Source organism: Heterocephalus glaber, unplaced genomic scaffold (assembly GCF_053883595.1).
Source record: "Heterocephalus glaber isolate CG9 unplaced genomic scaffold, H.glaber_assembly_v1.0 deba00001579, whole genome shotgun sequence".
NCBI classification, from domain to species: Eukaryota; Metazoa; Chordata; class Mammalia; order Rodentia; family Bathyergidae; genus Heterocephalus; species Heterocephalus glaber.
The window spans coordinates 1,878,137-1,894,971 of record NW_028258360.1 but is presented as its reverse complement, the minus strand read 5'-3'; the positions used below and the strand labels follow the sequence as shown (position 1 = coordinate 1,894,971).

General features: G+C 39.7%; 1 protein-coding gene across 8 annotated transcripts in view; it reads left to right on the top strand.

Annotated features, from left to right (window-relative positions):
* Positions 1–16,835, top strand: part of Nalcn (sodium leak channel, non-selective) — a 322,796-nt gene that overhangs the window by 106,866 nt on the left and 199,095 nt on the right. For all 8 annotated transcript variants that reach the window (XM_087193085.1, XM_087193083.1, XM_087193087.1 and 5 more), the window contains exons 8-10: positions 7,026–7,168; positions 7,298–7,402; positions 15,402–15,488. In XM_087193085.1, the coding sequence (XP_087049211.1) occupies positions 7,026–7,168; positions 7,298–7,402; positions 15,402–15,488 (335 nt within the window). The remainder of the gene's footprint in view (positions 1–7,025; positions 7,169–7,297; positions 7,403–15,401; positions 15,489–16,835) is intronic.

The following is a 16,835-nucleotide window of genomic DNA, read 5'->3' as shown; positions in this document are numbered from 1 at the left end:
GACTCTCCTGACCATTAGCTGAAATATTTTTTCACCATGTGGCTGGGATCTGTAAAAGAAATATATCAGAGAGTAAGAGAAATGAAGAGTTCACCAAAAGAAAAACAAATTTCAATATAAAATGTGTCACCAACACATGGCCTCAGCTACAAGTTGTAATTAAACAAAGGAATGTGCATCTCGCTGTACACCAGCTTGTTGCTGCTTAGATTCCATTGTTGTTCCTGCACCAGTGTGTTATGACCCATTTATGGTTCAGAAAGAATGAGATCCCAAGATCATGGATTAAGAATTAGTCTCTTTTCTGTGTTCACCCATGAGTACATTGAATGTCTCACTGTGATTCATAAGCAAAACCTGGAACAATTGCAAAACACCTTATGTTTGTGATTTGGCTTGGAATCATTCTGAAAGTAGTATATTTTGGGAAAATTTTGTGCTACTTATTTCATTCAAAATATGTAAATTTTGTCCTCAAAATTTATTTAATGCATTTCTTTTTTGGCCAATCGTGTGGATCAAACCCAGGACCTCACACATGCTAAGCAATGGTTCACCCACTGAGCTACACCTCCAATCCCCTTCATTAATGTTATTTCTAAAGTCTACTTCTATGTATGAAGATATCTTCTTCCAGGAATATGTATGTGAACAGCCATCCTAATTAATTGCAGAAATGTTAAAAGAAAGCTTTTTCTTCTAACATATGTTGTTGAAGCCATTGACTTATATAAATACTTGGAATTGGGGTGCTGTTGGGCCCTAGTGGGCAGAGGTCAGTGAAGCTACCATGCATACAACCCGCAATGCACATGGCAGGTCTACAAAACCAGCACCACCCATCCCAAATGCCCCTCTTACCAAAGTTGAAGAACCTCTGGTTAGAGTATCAGCTGAATAAGCCAGTGGTAGTTCTTCCCCTTGACACTTTCACGTTTATATAACAGTTAATTTGACTTCAATTCAAACTGACAGTACAACTTGCTTTTTGAGTAGCTGCAGTGAATTCCCCTCTAAGCTATTCAAAGCTGTTATTTTTTTCTATTGGTCCTTCCATTTAATAAGAATATTGCTGTGTGGATCAGTTCTAGGGTTTAAACTTAGAATTTAGTCGGAGGATACACAGGTTTTATACATATAAACATAACAAAACAAATGAAAACTAAATGAAGCACAGCTCATTTTATATTGGATGAGCTGCATTTCTACTAAAAGAGCTATGCAAAAAATCAAGTTCTTCCCGTATGTTCTCCTATTTGACTACTTTCCAGGATCAAATACTTTGGTCACTGCATCTGGAGTTGAGAAAATGAGCACCTGTTTGGAATTTAGGATTGGGATTGTATATTTCTACAACTTACTCTGCACTGTAAAAGCAGTTCCTTGAAACCCTGATACATCACCATTCATATGTGGTAGTAAAGGAATATACAAAGTCTTTCCCCCTTTCCAACTGAGGGAGATGTTCAAACTGAAGTTTGGATGAGGCAAAGGCAATCAGTTTATCTCTACAAAGAGTGAGTATGATCAGACTCCACTGGAGAAATAGAAAAATTTAGAAAAATTTGTAAGGAACCTGTGCTCTTGAGTAACAAGAATGTTACCATTACCTGTCCCCATACCCAGACAATATTCTGTTCCCACATGGGAAACGAAGCCAGATGAGCAGGTCAATTTCATGAATCATATTTGAAGAACCACACAAGAAACCAAGTATCTAGGCAGGGTGACCTGGGTAAAATGAAGAATGATTTGATTGATGGTGCTGGGAGCACTCATTCTCCAGACTCTTACAGCTGGTCTGTCTCCCAAAGCTGAGAGCAAATTCTAAAGGAGCCAAGGGCTGGTCTGCATCCACTGAAATGGAAACTTGCTTTACTAGGAAGAGGGCTACCTAGGAGGTGCCATGGCCCACACCACTGGAGGGATTATAGTAATTCAAGGATGTTGCCCTGAGGATCCAAACACTGAAAGAGGAATGTTTGGTCCTGAAATGAGGCCCTCTGGTTCTATTAGGAATTCTGAGTGTGGGGATGAAGGTAATTAATTATTCATTGCAAATCCTTGCACACATATTTTTCAACAGTATCAAGCCTATATCACCAATTACACATTCTCAAATTTCTTCACCATAAATCAAATTTTACCTTTTCATTTGTCTATTTTCTCCTCTTATAACAAAATACCTGATGCTGGGTACTTATAAAGAAAAAAATGTATTTACCTTACAGTTTTGAAAGCTGAAAATCGAGAATGGGACAGACTCATCTTTTGACCTCTGGTCCCCCCTTAACTGGATCACAGTATGGCAGACAACATAACGGAGAGAGTGTGGGCAGGAGGGAGAGATCACAAGGCAAGAAAGAAGACAGAGCAACTCAGAGGTCAGGCTCACTGAGAGAGAGGTCAACCCACTCTCTTGGAACTAAGAGAGGTCCCACAAGAACTACCCTAATCCCCTTTTAGAGCCCAAGGCCCTAATTACCTTGCAGGAAGACTCACTCTTAGAAGTGCTACCACTTCTTAATATGGCCACATTACGGGACCAACCACATCCCAACCATAGTGGTCACCATTTGAATAGAACACAGATACGTCCTGTTTTGAGAGAGGCTTAGTGGTGAATCATAGCTTTTAGTTTCGAGTAATTATCACTGCAATTCTGTGGCCTGTCATTTGAGAGTGGGATGACTTAATGTGGTTATGTAACCTATGACTAGGAGAAACAAGTGCGATGTCTCCGTTTTCATGAAAACCAGCAGAAGATGGTACAGTGGTAATGTAATCCTACAGATAATAAGAAAAAGATGGGAATATGGTTTTGTTCAAGCTATAAAAAATTCCTCTACTGTATCTCAAGGTAGGCAGCCTATAGCAAGTTTCAAGATTAGTGTTTATCTTCTATGTGTAGATTGCGATTCTTCCTAAATAATGAACTCAAGCTTCCAGTGGAAGAGGTCAAAGAGAACGAGTGACATTAGGAGGCCTGAGGAGCTGTGTGTCCTTATTGTGAGTTTGCTCTTCCATGATTTTAATTTGCATCTGGAGACCTTGAGGTCCGGGAAAGCACTGCTATTCCAGGAGCCGCCAGAGTATTTTCGGAACAGGTCTTACTGTTCTGTAATAAGCAAATGAATTATATCCCCAGGTGTCATTGTACAGTTATTATTCACTTAACAGAATGTGGGATTTTGGCTAGAAATTGTAGCCCAAACACTGAAAGAAAGGATGGATGGATGGTCCTAAAAGGAGTCTTCTGCTTCTGTTAGGAATTCTATTGGAAATTCCATTTACATTGACCAAAACTACTCTCTAGAAAAAAATTTCTGTGTATCAATATGTTTTCTAGGCATTTTCCACACTGGACAACACTACAGGAATAGCATCGGCTTTTGAGTTTGTACATATGTGTGCATGTATTTTAAGTGGTTTTTGAAAATTGGTGACATAAAGGTAATGAACTGTAAAATGTATTAGAAAAATGCCTTCGCGTGTCTTCAGACTGTGTGACTGTGTGATCATTGTTTGATTTATCGATGTTGGGGGTTTCTCAGAGCCTGGTGCAGATGTGAAGGATAACGTCTTAACTCTGGAAGACTCACACTAGTGAGGTGATGGAACCCAGTGCAATGAGTGCCTTGGTACAAGTGAACACAAGGCTGTCCGCAAGGGCTGGGACTGGCACCTTATGTGGCCCGAGGGCAGAGGGTGTGAGCCCTGCTGGACACTGACGAGGATTTATGCGAACATCACTGGACAGAGGGTTTCTTTCTCAGGGCTGTCATGTACTGCAGAAAATGAGAGGACCACATATTTGATTTCTGTCCATCTGAATATTGGTCAGACATTGGAAAATCTCTGCTTTTCTTTTCCTGTGTCTTGCAAAGCTGGTGGCAGAAAAGTGGTGGGGAAGGACTGGTATCCCACTGCTTTGGCCCTTGTACCCGACAGCGACTTCTTCAAAGCCTTTTTTGCTAGTACAGTTCACACGGACGGGAAGCATTTCTCCAGTAGTCCACATCTCCTGCAGTGTTTTGGGGTATAGTGTTACAAATTCCTCGTTTCTTGCTAGCAGCAAACCCAGCTCTTTGAACTGCACTGTGGGTTCCTGTTTCTTTCCCTTCTCCTCTTTGTTGAATTAGGAAAAATGGAGGAAAAGCTTCAAGGTTACATATTGCATGTGCAATTTTTTGCTTAATTCTAAATAACAGCTTCTCTGTAGATGTAGTAAAGATCTGGTCAGGAAGAAGGAAAATAATTTTCCATGTTTCCCTCAGATTTAATATTACATTGACAGTAAATTGGTCAAGCTATTAAACTTTAATGGTGATTTATAATGGATTTCTGTAGCCACTGTTCTGTATTCATTCAATAACTAGAGGAAAATAAGGCGCATACATTATTTGTTTTATGTTAAAATTACCCTTCATATTCAGTTCATAAAAGCAAAAATGTGGCCCATTTTTCAGTATATCTAAAGCATTAATGGAAACAGTCATTTGTTTTCAGTGGGCCTCTTATGGTTTGTATTTGCTGTTCTTCCATGCTTTAAACTTAGCCATCATGCCTTAGAAAAGAATGAACTCCATTAAAGCCCTGTTCTCGAGCCATAGAAAATATGAAAAACATGGCAAAAAGAAAGAATAATAAATAAGATGTGTGAACTCATTCATGGGCTCCATTTCAGATTCTGTGGCTTCCCACGTTGGGCACCTGTTTTTTGGGGGGTTTTTTTGGTACCGGGAATCGAACTCCGGTCCTTTTGCTTGCGCAGCAGGCAGCAAAACCACTGAGCTAAATCCCCAGCCCCCTGTTGGGCATCTTTGTTAACCAATGCTCTTCCTTTCCTTTGCTGCGACTTGTGAGGCTGATATGTAACCTTTTGCTCACCTCCTACCCAACTGCACAGAGGATTCCCGAGCTGCTAAATCAGTAAAAGAACCTTGGACTTGTCTTCTGTTTTTCAGTCTGTCTGTTCATCTGTACTTGTGATAATTAACTTGATAAGGGCATAAAATAAATGAATCTGATCACAGCAAAAAAAATTTTTGAAAGGGATTGGAGGGGAAGAGGGTATAAAGAATTGAGGTGTGTTACAATAAATGTAATTATTATGTACTGCAAACATGCTAATAAAAATTTTAAAAAAATTTAAATGCCTTACAAATATAAGCTGTTATGAAAATGACTTACCAGTGTACAGAATAGAATTCTTAAATGGACAGGCTCTATATACCTCAAGCTCGGACTCACAGAAGCTAAAATGTTGCTGTCTAAGATCTAGAGAACAGAATAGCTTGGGAAGGATGCTGGGGAGGAAAGTGGCAGTAGGATGGCTGTAGGATGGCTGACAGTATAGGGGTGCAATTGGATAGGAACAAACTGTCAGTGCTCTGTAGCTCACTAGGATAACTATGGTTGAAAACAACTCTATTTCAAAGTAGCGAGTAGGTAGGGCTTTGAATGCTCTCAACAAAAAATTATAACTGAAGTGAGAGAGATCTCAAAGTTCTGCTCTGATCATCACTCATCAAACACATATGAAAATGTCAAATAAATATGTACTATTACTGTTTGTCAAGTAAAAATAAAAATATGTGGAAAACAAAGCCAGTACTGTAGGAAATTATATTCTATCTAAGTCTATTAGCACACATTAATACATAATAGTGGCACGCTGTCCTCCGGCTGAGTTTTTCCTTGGGACCTCTTTATCTATTACTGCCTGCATTTGCAGCCACCTCCCCTGTGGCCCCGCATGCTTTGGGATGGCTTGATGCTGACCTGTACACACACATGCAGCAACACTCAGGTCCCCCTGACTGGAGAACCCTCCTTGTTAGCTTGGAAATGTGGTCATCTGTACATTCAAGTTGTGCCTTTCCATGTTATTAGAACATATAGGGATGGACATTAGTTTATCTTGTATAGTGTAACTTATTTATGGCATTAGAATTTAATGAGATCATATATTTATCAATTTGTGAGTAAAATATTTGTCTTTTTATTCTATGAACAACTTTCAGTCAATAGCATATTTCATTTATATGTTTTCTCATGAAATTGTATGGAACAAAAGATTTCCAAATAAATCATCATAATAATAGCAGCACCTGAAATACCTTAAGAACTCCTGGATGCCCTGGTTTAGCAGAGATTGAGTCATTTAAACCTCGTGACACTAGTAGATCTGTACACAATGGAAATCAGAAAGCTCGATATCATCACAAATAGATGGCATCTAGCCCTAGTTCCAGAATGGCAGGGCTAATTCTACTTCCCCTGCTTACTACTGTGTATCCTTGCAAAGGTTATTTTAACCTTTATGTGCTTTAGTTTTCACCCGAACTAGTGTTATGAGGATAAAACATGTCTTTTCTCGGTATGGCATTTTAGTTTCTCTTAAGCAATATTCAAAAGCCTGTTTATGTGCTTTAAACTTTCTAATATCAGGAATATTTTCAGTGAGAAAACACCATTTGATGATTTGCAACCTTACATTTTGTTGTTCATTAAATATGATAGATTCCAAAGATAAACTCCATTATATTAATATATAAAGCCTGAGATACTTCAGTCGTCAGATGAGAAAAAGGCTTTAAGTGCAACCCCATTCTTAGATTTATTTCATTTTGTTTAAAACTGGTAGGTGCTTTTCAGCCTACCGAATGTGGTGAGACCCAGGTGGCAAGCTTAAATGGTACACATTCTTTTTTATTATACCAATACTTGGTTTGAACGTTCGTTTCCTCCTCCACATTATTAGATGGATTTAACTGCAAAAGACACAACAAAATTATTTTATTGCTTGAGATAACGTAATCATATTGGCTTGAAGTCAGAAATGATTTTATCAAAATCCCGAGAATAAGAACAAAAAGATGTTGCAGGTGATTTTAATCCCTTTAGAAGGGTGTCTGTCACTGAGCAAATGAGCATGGATAACTATTGATTGTTTCCCTGAAAAATGTTTTCTTATTTCAAAAGTCAGCCCTAACCCAGTCTGTTGTCCTCTGTGTTGACAGGCACCAGCATATTCACCGTCTACGAGGCCTCCTCCCAGGAAGGCTGGGTTTTCCTCATGTACAGAGCGATTGACAGCTTTCCTTGTTGGCGTTCTTACTTCTATTTCATCACTCTCATTTTCTTTCTTGCCTGGCTTGTTAAGGTACTGGCAAAATCATACTAGTAAAGTCTACCTTTTGTACTAGTTCTGCAGATCTTGTGTTTCTTTTTGGATGCCTTCTGCTCCCTCATTCTTAGTGTTTGATAAAGCTGGTTTCTAATTTTCTTTCAGAATGTGTTTATTGCCGTCATCATTGAGACATTTGCAGAAATCAGAGTACAATTCCAACAAATGTGGGGATCAAGAAGCAGCACAACTTCCACAGCCACCACACAGGTAAGGAGTCACCGAGATGTTGCCACCACCAGCCAGACATGGAGAGATCCAGCCTCACTGCCACAGAGCCTGAGGATGCTTGATACAGTGGGTGTCTACAGTCTGACACAGTAGGGAGCCACAAAGGCCCAAGCCCAGAAAAACCAGATCGAACATGCTCGGTGTAGCATGAAAGTCACAACTCTGTGAGTGGTTTTGGTACAAAAGTGAGTTTGCCAGTCACATTTACTGTGGGCCTTTGTTTTGATTCTGACATCACAAGTCTTCAGTGGGCTTGCAGATCAAATATAGCAACTGTGGAGTTTCTGTGTTTATGTAATTGAAAGCCTAGGTAATGATGTGTATCCTGTGGTATGTATCATATATATCATGGATATATATCATGGATATAGATATATATCATAGATGATATACATATATCTATGAGATAGATATAGATAGATAGATATATATCATAGAATTTTTGGAATGGAAAATACATTTCATTCAGAAGAAACCAGTCATGGTGCAATAAACTATGGAGAAAACCCTTTCTCCGCCAGTGCATGCCTTTGATTTTTGACGGATCACTGTGTATTCAGAAGCCTCTGAGAGATTAAAGGGGAACTAGAATTTACTAAATGCAGAAGAGCAGTTAATTACATAACCAGATAATTTAGATCCACCTCTTTGTTTTCAGTTTTCGTTTTTGTGTGTGTGTTTGTTTTTGTGGTGGTTAAGAAAAGGAAGGATGGGTTTATATACATATCTTTTTCTACTATGGATCTTTATGAAAAAGAAAATAAAAATTCAAAAAAGATGATACAGTATAATGCTTTATAAATAGTATTTTAATATTAAATTCTAAAGCAAATTTAATATATGTTTGGAGAAATTATACCAATCTGTTGGGACAAAAGTATCTGTGAAACTAAGTACCAATTTTATTTTGAAAACTTTCAAACTGAATACTTAATAATTATATGTTCAGATGCTATTAAATATAGGAATATTTAGGAAAAGACTTACAATCCTATAGCATTTTTATGATACTGTAGAAGTCTGAACTGTCTTGTCAGTTTGTTACAGATGAAATAGTGTTGATATTATTCAATTTTGATAATTATTCAAACTTTTATGAAAGCTTTTTTTTTAAAATGCTATCTAGGTTATGTCAGAGATATCTTACAGGAAGGCCTTCAAGGAATCAGCCAAATCTAGTTCTTATCTCCTCTCTCAAGCCTTTCAGAAAAATATGAGAAATAGTAAAGTTCCAAGCCCATTCTGAGGTGACAGCTTCTTGAAGGTCACATTTCATGCTGGAGACATCGAGACCTAAATGAAACATAGGACTGTGGACTCGGCACTCAGCCTCCATGCAGTGGTCCTGAAAGGTGGCCTAAAATGTCTTTTAAAACACATTATATTTATTAGGTAATTGATGTATGAAAGCACAGCTGGAAAAGTAATGTGTGGAAGTGCCACCCAATCAGTCAGCAGTTATGATAGAAAGTGAAATGTAAAAAGACTTTCAACAAAGTCGTGTAAAATTATTTTGATGCAAAGTGTAAAATTATTTTGATGCAAAGATGTACTTAATCAGGAAGCATAAGTCGGTAATTCAGAGGGAATGCATCTAGATGTTCAGCAGAGGTAATCTGCTTCATTAAGAAATATGCTTTGACTGAGGACCCGGTTGCTAAGCGACCAGCTCCTACCTGCAGCCTCTTGATGAAACACCACTTAGGCAGCCTAGCAACAGGGCCTCAGGCCCCGCCCACCCATAATTGGCCACTTCCAGAGATCCCACATGCTTTTCTGTGAGACAGCTTCTGCCTGGATTCTGCTACCTTTGTAAAACCTGACTACACTCAATGACTGAGGACTTCTCCTAAAGTGCTTTAAAATACTAAATCACAAATTTCTAATTCTGATAAAACAGCCTCTAAGAAAATAAAATTAAATAAAGGTGGTTACTGAATTGTAAAGCACACAGCTTTTCAGGTATGGAGTTCAACATAGCCTTTCTCTAGTAGGTGGAAAATTTTCAATTGTTTAAGAGGATTTCTCACCAAAGAGCTAAAGATGTCTTGAGCACGTTGGATTTGTTTATGTCTCTTAAGTCTGTAGACTTCTCCTGACACCCGTGTGTGTGTGTGTGTGTGTGTGTGTGTGTGTGTGTACATTAGCAGGACAAAGAAAAAGACCTTGATATTTTAGGTGGTGCCATTTAGAGGCAAAAGGGAACCAACAATGAGAACTTTTTCTTTAAAATAACAAAGCACCCTTTTCTAATTGAATGACCACTACCAAATACCTCTGAGTCATAGCATAAAACAAATTACAGAAAGATTAATGCCAAAGGTCTTATGGTGACTGTAATACAATGTGGAAGTGAGTAACGAAAGGAAATTGGGCTAGAAACTTTCAGATTAGTAATCAGAAGTCTGCCTGAGCTCTAGGGGCTTGTGATATTTTGTACCTTCATCATTCTTAGACAGGTAGCTCGATGATGGATTGGGTTAAAAGGCAAAAGATCCACACTGCCACAATACAGTGGCCCCTCAGCCCACCTGGCACTACCCATGTCACTGTATTGTCCCGATACTGGATGTCTGGATGTCCCCAAGTGCTGGGAGAAGTCCAGATCTTACTCCAGCTGCTTAAACACTTCACTTCTGGTTCCCATTGCCAGTCCTGTGGTCTTCTGACCTGCACTGGCTCTTGACAGGGTTGAGCCAACTTTGCCTGGAGTAGAACAGAAAGAACTGCTCGGCCTCAGGGCCACTCAAGGCTGCTTTTCTGTTGTGTGCAGTGAAAGGAGATACAAACCAGGCGCCTGGAAGTCAATACATACCTAACTTCTGTAAACATAATTCATGGTGCACTAGGGCACTATCAGAGGTTTGGCAAATGTTCTCCTTGTTTAAAGAAAGTGGCAACTTCAGGATCTGTTATTATCTCTGTCTGAGGTCTCTTGTTTTCTGAATTAATATTTCCCAATTAAAATATAAAACTGAGGGGGATAGAAGTGATACAGGAAAGAGGGATGCTTTTAAAATCTTCCTCTGTGATGATTTCATCAGTATTCTTAGAACGTGCCTCCAGCCACCTTTTTATGAATATACAGTGCTCAATGCAGAGGCAGAAAGGCATGGATTAAAAAGATGCATGGTCCAAAATGAAAAGAATCCCCCCCTCCAAAAAAGACTATATACAACTTAATGCTCAAGACAGTACTTCAGGAAAAATTTATTTACTGTGTTCCAAAACCATTGGTTCCTCATGAAAGTGCATCATGAAAATAGGTGAGAAAGCAGTTTAATGAGTGAGGTTTGGAAAAGGGCCGCAGTGGCGTATACAAGAGTGACCTCCTTGGTGGAGGAGGAACAATGCATGGAACAATGCATCCGTCATAGGAAGCCCCAAGTGAGAATTAAATTTTGTGAGGCTGTCATTGAATATTTTATTTAATAATGGAATCAAGCCATGTGTCCACCCTCATAATATTTTGTGTAATAATGGCTACTGCCTGTTTTTAAAAATGATTCTGAAAAAACTCAAAGAGCATAAGAATTTCAAAATAAGTTTTACATTTTCTCTTCATTACTATGTGTGTGTGGGGGGGGTAATTTTATTTCAGCTTCTAGTGATTTCCCTGCTATCAAGATTCTTTTTCTCACCACCTCCCAACAGATAACCTGGTAATAATGATGATGTTTTGCCTGTAGAAAAAAAAAGTCCCAAAGCATACTTTATAAACCAAGTAACCCATTAAAAAGCTCTAATAGTTGAAAGTGGGCAAGTCTGAGATAATTCTCAAGCCTGAAATCTTCATGGTTTCCCAGTGATTGTACTGAGCATGCTGGAATCTGTTTACATTGGTAATTCATAACATCTTTTTACTGACATCTATTGAGGGTGGCATTAAGCACAGGGTAATGACTTTACCATCTGTCTTGTTTAATCTTCACAATAATATTGTGAAATGGGTACCATTATTGTCTCCACTTTGCTCATTAAAAATTGACAAGATTTGGAAAGTTAATCATCTTATCCAGCATCACATAGCAGGCAAGTGGAGGTCCTGGGACTCCACACTGGGCTGCTGCTCAGCTCGAGGAGCCCTGGGGTTCCCCTGCCATCACCTCCTCTTACTGGCTCAACACAAGCTGGGTGTGCTCTGGTCCCAGTTAACTCGCTCTTCTTAAAAGGACAGCACTTCTTATTGTTGGCAGAGGGAACATTCCCATATATTGTTATTTAGCATAAATTGAAACATCTTTTTTAGAAAACGGTTTGGCAATATACATCAAAAGCCTATGCGTGTGTGTGTGTGTGTGTGTGTGTGTGTGTGTGTGTGAGTGTGTGTTATTTGGCTGGTTAAGAGATTCCAATCTAGGAGTTTGTCCTAAGAAGAATTTGGACAATATTCAATGATTTACATTTGAGGGCGTCGGGGATTTAGTTCAGTGGTACTGCTGCCTGCCTTGCAAGAGCAAGGCCCTAAGTTCGATCCCCGGCCCCCCCACCAAAAAACAAAAAAGAATATGGTTTACATTTGAGGATGTTTATTGTGGCATCTTTGTAAAAAAAAAAAAAAGGAAGACATTCTAAATCTATTGACTAAATTATTGCTTATAAATTATGAAATTGAAATGAATGCAAACAATTAAAATAATGATTAAACTTTATTGACATGAAAATCTGCTGACAACATATTATACCCCCCAAAATAAAGGAAGAAAAAAAGATTTCAAGTTTGTGCATGCGCGTGCGCGTGTGTGTATTAAATATGTGTATAAAATACCTGGAAGTTTAACTCTGAAATGTTAGCCATGGTTGTCTCTGGGGGGTGAGTTCAGCTTTTTGTTGTTGTTATTGTCATTGTGTTTGTTTGTTTGAGATAGGATCTCACTATGAAGTTCAGGCTGGCCTTCAACTCACTGTGTAGTCTAGGCTGGCCTCCAATTTGCAATGACCCTCCTGCCTCAGCCTTCTGAGTGCTGGGATGACAGGTGTGCACCACCACACCCGGCAGGGTTCCAGACTTTGTACAGCTCATCCACATTTTCCAGTATGTATCAGGAAATGTGTTAGACTGTGTGATGGGATGGGAAAAGTTACACCATTAAAACAGAAGAAATCATTGACCATTCTAACTGAAACTGCAGTTCCTGTGCTAGTTAAGTTCGATCTCCTACAAGGGACTAGATTCCCAAAATAAACAGCTTAGGTAAAACAGAATTCTGTTCTCTCTCTCAGGCAAAGTTGGAAAAGATCATCTGGGGTTGGTGTGGCGGTCTGTGTTGCCACTAAGCTGGACACCTTCCAAATGTCTGCACCACAGATCCCATTCCCAAAGTTACCTCCTTGGCTAAGATGGCTGCTGTAGCTCTAACTCTCACATCTATATTCCAGTGAACAAAAAGAAATATAGGGGGCTGGGATGTGGCTCAGTGGCACCGTGCCTGCCTCATAAGCACAAGGTCTTGAGTTTGATCTCCACTACCAAAAAAAAAAAAAAAAAAAAAGAAGAGGAAGACATATAGGGAGAAAGAGGGTTTCTGCTTACATCCCATAAACAGAATGCAGCTACAAGGTCAAGATGAGCTCCCAAAAGGACACTAATTAGCCTTTGTTCTTGGGGCTTTAGTGCCCCCATAAATATCCTCAAGTTCTCTACATTTGGAAGATAAAATGAGCAGACAAAGAGACAAGACAAGGATCCTGACTTAGCTCTCCAGCTCGTCTTAAAGTTCTCCTGATGCATTACCCCAGTCTAAGTGTTGTTTTAGAACTCAGGGACCAAAGGGAAATTGAACATGTTTGCATTTCCTTTATTTTATCCAAAGCAGTCACCTTGAGAGAACTCTTTTACTGACAATTAAATTGATTCATGGCATTTTGGTCTGCTAGAAAATTTAATTTAACAGGGAAAATTAGTCTGGGATGAATCAAAGTGAATCTCAGCCCCAGGGACTCTTTGTGCCATGCTGAGACTGGATAGGGGCGGAGACAGTTGTCTTTTGTCTGTAAAGGGAGAGTCTCAGGGTTCTGACTGGGACTTGGAAAGGCACCTAACAGGTGTACTTTCCCATCCTGTGTGTTCCCAGAGGGGGCCTCTTTGTGAAGGACGCACTTGGTTCTACCACCAAGCATCGCTTTGAACTTCCATTCTCAAGGCCAGCTGGTCTCTCAGAGGGCAAATGAGATGAACGACTTGCAGTGGCATCTTTGGTCAAAGGGTCTTTGTAAAATCTGCACCTAATTTGTCCCCTAAAAGATACACACATGGCCTGTCCATTTGGGGACTTGGCTCTGGCTACCTTGCTCATTCTGCAGAGGATGCGCTTTACTTTCTGCAAGTGACCCACATCTCCACTGCCCAGAGTTTGAAAGGATACTCATATGTCCTAGGGAATGGCCATCACATCAGCTAAGATGTCCAGCAGCAGTTATCCTTTGCAGCACAGGCCCAGAGGAACAGGAGGACATCAATAAGGACACCAAAGGAAATGTTTACGTATGCAAAACAATGACCTTGGGCAAGAATAAACAGTGAGTTCGCCTAGCTAGGATCCTCACGTAGAAAAATAAAAAACTATAATTCACCCACTCCTTCTCCCCCTACCTCCACATACACCCTCGATCTCCTAAGGAACTGGGAAGAAAATATGTTAGTGGGAAAATACTTATAACTAGAAAATGTCTTCCAACTGGGTAGAATATTTACAGGTAAATAACTTTCGAGCTAGTGGGACATGCAGTAAAAATCACCAAGGCATTTAAGTTAGTGAATTCCAGGTTTAACTAAGGTAATAGTACTTTGAATTTTATCATTTGCATCCTCTAAATAAAAAGAAACTACTTGTTTCCTTCCTAACCATATAGATGAGATTCCTGTTGGGCAGGTTAGCTGCAGCCTGGTTATAACTGGTCGATTAAGCAGTCTCCTACCATGAACATAACACTTGTCTCTTTCCCTCTGCCACACTATGCTTTGGATATCTGCCCTGAGAATATTCTTTAGTTAGTTCAGTAAGAAATGCCCACCAAATACCAGGTGTGATCACAAAACACAGTGAGTGTTTAAAAAAATATTTACTACAGTAAAAAACACGTTGCTATTAATCCCCTTTAAAATACCACCCCTTGCCTGGAACACATTTATCTAATCATTCTTGCCACCTTCTGAAGCAATTCAGAAGCCTTCTTCCATGAGTGTCTTGTTGTGGCTACCTAGATGTCCTCAGTGGATTCAAAATGTTTACCGCAATTTCAGTCAAAAACATGGTGGTGTGACTTCATCCATTTTATCCACCAAATCTGGCACTGTGACTTCTGGCTCTTCCCCTAAGTCAAAATGACCTTGAAAGGTAAACGTTTTGAATCCAATCAGGACATCAAGGCAGCCCTGACAACGCAACTAAAGGCACAAAACTGAACTTCTAGAGTGGCTTCAGAAAGTGGCAAGAACAATGGGATAGATGCGTTCAAATCCTGAGGATGTATTTTGAGAGGGATTAATGACAATATGTCTTTTACTGCAATAATTTTTAAATATAAATATTCACTGTAGTTTTTATAATCATGCCTCATAAAGGTAGAAATTCACCTATATTTACCTATAGTAAAAACACACCAGACATGATTCTTTAGAGTCCTTTTTTCTCCTGGATCTAATAAATGATAATTAATATAAAGAGGATAAAACATTTATGGAATATTTCTCTAGAGGAAAAGACTATCTGAGCAATTAAATGTGAAGCCTATGAAAGATAGGTAATACATGATACATAGCAAGTGCTTAATGAATGCAGTCCTTACTCTTACTATTATTCACTTAAGTTTCAGTGTTAAAGTGAGCATAATTGAAATGATTCATGTGCCAAAGATAAACCCTTCCAAAAGCAAATTTTTCATGACGTAAAAAATGGAGAAGGCTGGAGACATAAAGTTAGAGTTCTCGATGTTCCTTATGAAATGTCTCTGACTCATCCTCTTGTTTGTCTTGAAGATGTTTCATGAAGATGCAGCAGGTGGCTGGCAGCTGGTAGCTGTGGACGTCAACAAGCCCCAGGGACGTGCCCCAGCGTGTCTCCAGGTACAGTACAAGTTCGCCCAGCAAGGTTGTTTGACTTTCATTTTTGTACAAGGGAATCCACAGCTCTGTAAGCTCTAGATTCGCCCAGATCTACAGTCCGGAAGTCAGGGAAAGTATTAACTCCACTCCTGTTCTTAGGACCCAGCATTCTTTCAGATGCCCAGTAGGCATTTGTCAAACTTGTGATGAGTGTGTGCACAGAGGTAAGAGCATAACAGCACCTCAGCAGTCTCTGATCAATGAAGAATTCTGTTGCCGTATTAAATTTTGTGAAAATATTCTTAAGGGCCTGAAGTATTTGGGGCCGAGCAGGCATGGTCACATTTCACTCAATACTGTACTTCACTGAGTGCCAGGGGAGAAATGTTCTGCGGTTTACAAGCTCCTCAGCGATGTGATGTCAGGATGCTGTGTCCTTAGCCAGGCACACCTGCAGCGAGCTTGAGGACGGGTGTTGTGGGGAAGGGGCGGGCAGCTGGAGTCCTGGAGGGACTCTCAGGCCATCGGAAGGTGGGGCCTCAGGTCCCTACCCAGAGCTTCCTGGGCTTAGCATGCGCTGGGAGCCCCCAAGGCCCAGTGTGCTCCTCCCTCCATCTCTTCTCTACCGGACCACACTGGCATCTTCTTTTGTCAATTGCAGTAATTCATTCAAAACAACGTGAGGATCTGATACACACACATACTCTGAAGTAATTGCTACAGCCAAGCTAATGAATACAGCCTTCACTTCACATCCCTCTGTGTACACTCCTGTGTACATGTGTGTAGGTGTGAGTGTGTGTGTGTGTGTGTGTGTGGTAAGAGCACATAAGTTGTCTCAGTACATTTCAAATGTACAATGCAGTATTGTTAACTGTGATCACCATTTTGTACATTAGAGCCCACAAAGGAATCATCTCATAACTGAAAGCTTGGACTGGCATCTCCCTGTTTCACTGTGGGAAGTCTGTCCATACAGACACACAGCACATCATAATTCTGATTCTTCTTACATCCTGTGCCCATCCTCCCTCTGTGCTCCTCCCATCCTCTGGCCCCCTTCCCATTGGCAAAAGAGCTGTCTTCTTTTCTTCAATTCGTTTTTCAATCCCTTTTCCCTCCTCCATTCCTTTATCTCTACATTTACTTCTCATTTGAAAAAGATCTCCCTGCTTCTTTTTATCTTTTATTTTGCTCTTTATTTATATTTTGTGTTTCTCATGTAAGACCAACCACGCACTGTTTAAGCTTGTGAGTCTGACTTATTTCACTTAATGTTATGGTCTCAAGGTGCATCCATTTACCCATGAATGATTCAAGTTTATCCTTTTTTTTCTGACATAATAATACTTCACAGAGTATAAATAG